Below are 4,335 nucleotides of genomic sequence, written 5' to 3'. Positions count from 1 at the left end.
CTGGACAACTGTGGACGCGAAAAAAAAAATTGTTTTTGCTCTTTGCTGCCTCCTAGTTGAGCTGCAGATATTCAAAAAGGTAAGTGGTCACTATGCACACGATATGTTGTACATAAACTTCTTAAAGAGCATTGGGGCTCGAGTCCACATACAGAAGTTGTATTCTTTAAAATTGTTCATTAATATCTAAAAAGTTATACTGTGTAGATGTTAAGAGTGAAAAGTACAAAATATTTTGCCTTTCCATGGAAAACAGGAAAAGCTATGTTTCTGAATTGAAAGCAGTCATGAGGATATATCTTTTCCTCTCATTTGAATCCTTTGCATGTAAAATACTGGTATGATTGTGCGAGTCACATAAGATACACATAAAAACACAGACAGATGTTGATTCTTCCACATACACGAAAGCAACATGTGTGGCAGGAATTGATCACAGTTGTATCATTCAAAACACAATTTCCACCAAACGTTTGTTGGGACATGCTGCTAGCAAAGGCCAATTTGTAAAAGGATATTTATCCTAATTGTAGACTACACTGCATGTCCTTTAAGCTATAATGTTTGAAAACCAGATTAACAGTTCTCAGTTGATGTATCTTGGGCATATCATTTTTGAACATCGATCTCTTTATTTTCAGAATGCAGATATTCATAAAGAATGAAAGAATAAAATTGCAGAAAATAAATTGAAAAATGAATTTTGCCTGTGCTATTGAAGTTGTCAAATGGTGCTAGGCACAAGAAATTTCTCCACTGACTAGCTCCTGAAGAAGCAACAAAGTCTCTGGTCTAGTCTAATTCAAGCAGTGTACATGTACTACATACATGTATTTTCATGCATCGCCTGTCTGTATTACTGTGGGACTGTAATTTTCTTTTTCTGGTATAACTGGAACACTGCACTGGAAAGACCTGAACACTATATGTGACACAAAGTTCTGAAATAGAGTCATTTTATTAATGTATTTATTAATGAACAATTCATGCATATATCCCTAATGCACTATGAAGTTTGGACCAATTGGCTTCATACACTGAATGCACCAAACAAGTTATCTTTTGATTACTTCACAGATAAAAGTTAGTTTCTTGATGGTCGGCCACACCCACGAGGACATAGACCAGATGTTCTCTAGGTTCTCAATGTTCCTATGGAGGCACAAGGTGCACACGCTGTCAAGACTACCAACTGCTCTGCCAGAGGCATTTAACAAGCCCGACACAACAGCGGAAAGACTGGGCAAATCCGTGAATTTTAGGGACAGGATCAAACCACACCTAAATGAAGTAGCGGATCACAGCCGACCACATGCGTTCAAATTCACACGGGACAGGACAGGTTGGTGTCATTAATTATTTTCAAATACCTGTGAGCAATTTTGTGTTTCATTTTTGTCTTGGTTGCTTTGCAAGATAAAAATTAGATTTCTGTAGGCCGTACAAAGTTTTACAAACCTTTACATTATGAATCCTTTGAAACTGTTTATACAGTTGAATTATTTTCCACAAAATAACTTTTAAAACAGTGTTTTTGTCTATAAAGACCAAAACTGAATTTATACCCACTATTTTCATGCAAAAGGAAAATGTAATTGTATTAAATCACTGTAGGTAAGGCAGTAATGCACACCAAAGGATGGGGCAGCACTGGTGATGAGTGGCTTCCATGCACTTGTACCCAGGAGAATGTGCCATGCTACCAACTCCTCAATGGACATCCAGATGGACAGCCAGATGTGGTCCAACTGGATTTGGGCCCCCTCAATCTAGACAGGCTGCAACGGGACATCGCAAAGGTAGGGCCTTTCCTTGAGGAACATGAACGGAAGGAGTGGCATGAACTCCTCAGCCAGTTTGACTGTAGTACCTCAGATAGTTATAAATGGTGGATGCCTACAATAGATACCGATCACTTTGATGACCGCAAAAAATACAACCATTCCATCATATAATGAAAAAAATAATTTGAGAAATATGATGCTCTGAGATGTATGGAGAGGGATGAAACATATTTGAACTAAATTTCATAAGTTCACATTCCAATACATCGAAAAGGTGGTTACAGGAAATATTCTTTTGTCTGATGCAAACCCCCAATTTTGATTACACTTCATTGTGCTTGATTCCAGCTGAAGGTGCTGGCTTCTTCCCAATCTCGGACATTTTGGCAAACAAGATTACTGCAGAGCAGACGAGGACAGTACACATACTGGATCAACAGACTGAAGATGTCCAGTCTGATGACAGTCTGAAGCATGCCCAGGTAGGTCATCCCAACATCTTTATATCTGTCTTAAAAGGCTGTGCTCATGTACTGCCGACCCAACAAACGCCCAACTAGTGTGACAAGAATACAGTAATAGCATGACAGTGCTCAAATTACTAAATTTAATGACACTTATAACAAACGAACACTTCTTTCCAGTAAGTGTAAATATAACATTCAAGCAGCTGGTTGAACTTTGAGCCACAGAGATTATTATACACGTGCCTTTACTTTGAACCACTAACTCATAGATTAAATGAATGTCCACACCTTTTTCTTTTTCACTTTACAAATTTAACACACCTTCACTCAGAGCAGTGAAATCATGTTAGACTCTATTGAAACAAAGGAGCCAAGCATCTATAAATGCTGATTTGGTTAAGACTAATCTAAACTGGATTTGTGTTGTAGCTTCTCAAATGCATTGATCAGAAGTGGCAGTATTTGAAAGCAATGTTGTTATTGACCTGAGTTTTATGTTTTATTCAATGCTGGGAAAGCCATTGGTTTTAAAAATGTTGGGTATTTGGCTCCTTGACCTAATGTTGGGTATTTGGCTCCTTGACCTACTGAGCAAATAATGGATGTCAATAATTGTAAGCTGAAGTAAATTATCTCATAAAATGCATGGTTATGGCGGAATGATAATGCACCTTCAGTGCAATGACCAGTTGTTTTGCTTTATGATCTGAGACTTCAGCCATTCTCCTGATAAATTTCTTGTCATAAGTTCAAAAGAAAAAACGGAAACAGTATCCATTTTCTTATGTTGAGGCAGGTAAGATGAGATGTGAACTTTTTCATTCGTGCTTCATTGCATACTTTTGGTAGTTAGATGTACTTGTGAAGGAGCCATAATAAAAACAAACTCATTTCTGGATAGTAGAAAGGTTGGATTACATTGGAAATTCACACAGACTCACCCACACATTTAATGTATGTTTCTGTTTGCTTACCAAGATGACAAACCCCATGATATTCTATGGTACAAGCCTTATAGATTCACCCTCTCTGTGAGATCATTAACTCTAACTCCCTAGTGTGTGTGCAAAATCATATTTAAATTGGGGGCTGTTAGGGTTAACAAAAGTTTTCAGGGACAACCATGTATGGTATATATGCATGCTTAATTTAGTACCCCAATGTAGTTGCTTATTTTCTTCTCGTATCTACAGGTTCGCTTTGGGAAAAAATGGGCAAACAAGAATCACCAAGCTGAACTTAAAGTAGGCAAGATGATTGGAACTCATTTGACAGCGTACGCTCATGACTGGCCACAGATAGGAGAGATTATCTCAGTTAATGATAAGGATGACATTATACAGTTGGTATGGTACACAGGAACATACTCCAGCAAATGGAAGCCCCTTAACAAAAAGATTCCAAGGAAAAGGGGGGTGCAAGCATGGAAAGAGGGTATCGAGACAAGTTGTATTATATGTGATCCATTTGATCTTACTCGGGCCACAAAGCTCCCTTGAGAGGTTGGGACAACCCTAAAAGCTAAGTATGAACAAATTTATCATTAACTGTGATTCTAGAGCTACCATCGCTGCTCTTGTGGAACTTTACCATGATCACTTTTACTTTTTGGAAATTATACTGTGCACTGATTTTTTTTAGTTTTTATAAAATCCAGACTATACATGTACATGTAATGTGCACTATTGATTTTGAAGTTTTTATGATCAAACACATAATTATCTTGTCTGTGCAAATGTTTCGCTTATAGTTCAGAAAAGAAAGTTGTGTGCCAATTGTTAAACATATTTTATTGTGCTCCATTTGTGCAAGGTACAATGTAGGTTACTTCATATCAGTCAACAAGTAGACCTACTGTTATGGAAAGTACTGTCATTTGTTTCTATTGTACATTTCAAGAAAATTAAAATTTCTTGAAAACATAAATTTTAAGAAAAAATCTGGCTGTTGAACTTCATCACTTCCAACTGCATATTCAATTGAGGTTTCCAATTAAGATGATGTAGCAATTAATTCTAAGGCATCAATCCCAGTTTTTCCTGAGATAGAGGTGACAAATCAGAGTTTGGAATTTTTGTAGAATC

At 37.1% G+C, this 4,335-nt stretch overlaps 1 protein-coding gene across 1 annotated transcript; it reads left to right on the top strand.

Moving 5' to 3' along the window:
- The first annotated feature begins 1,023 nt into the window (after positions 1 to 1,023).
- On the top strand, positions 1,024 to 4,091 carry LOC110990774 (uncharacterized). Its single transcript, XM_087139497.1, has 3 exons — positions 1,024 to 1,799; positions 2,133 to 2,266; positions 3,445 to 4,091. Exons 1-3 carry the CDS (start codon positions 1,670 to 1,672, stop codon positions 3,748 to 3,750), a joined length of 570 nt encoding a protein of 189 aa, XP_086995623.1. The 5' UTR covers positions 1,024 to 1,669; the 3' UTR covers positions 3,751 to 4,091.
- Positions 4,092 to 4,335: the final 244 nt, after the last annotated feature.

Source organism: Acanthaster planci, linkage group LG07, assembly GCF_054643075.1.
Source record: "Acanthaster planci isolate LZ-2023a linkage group LG07, COTS_SCS, whole genome shotgun sequence".
Classification (NCBI taxonomy): Eukaryota; Metazoa; Echinodermata; class Asteroidea; order Valvatida; family Acanthasteridae; genus Acanthaster; species Acanthaster planci.
This window is presented reverse-complemented; position numbering and strand designations above follow the sequence as displayed.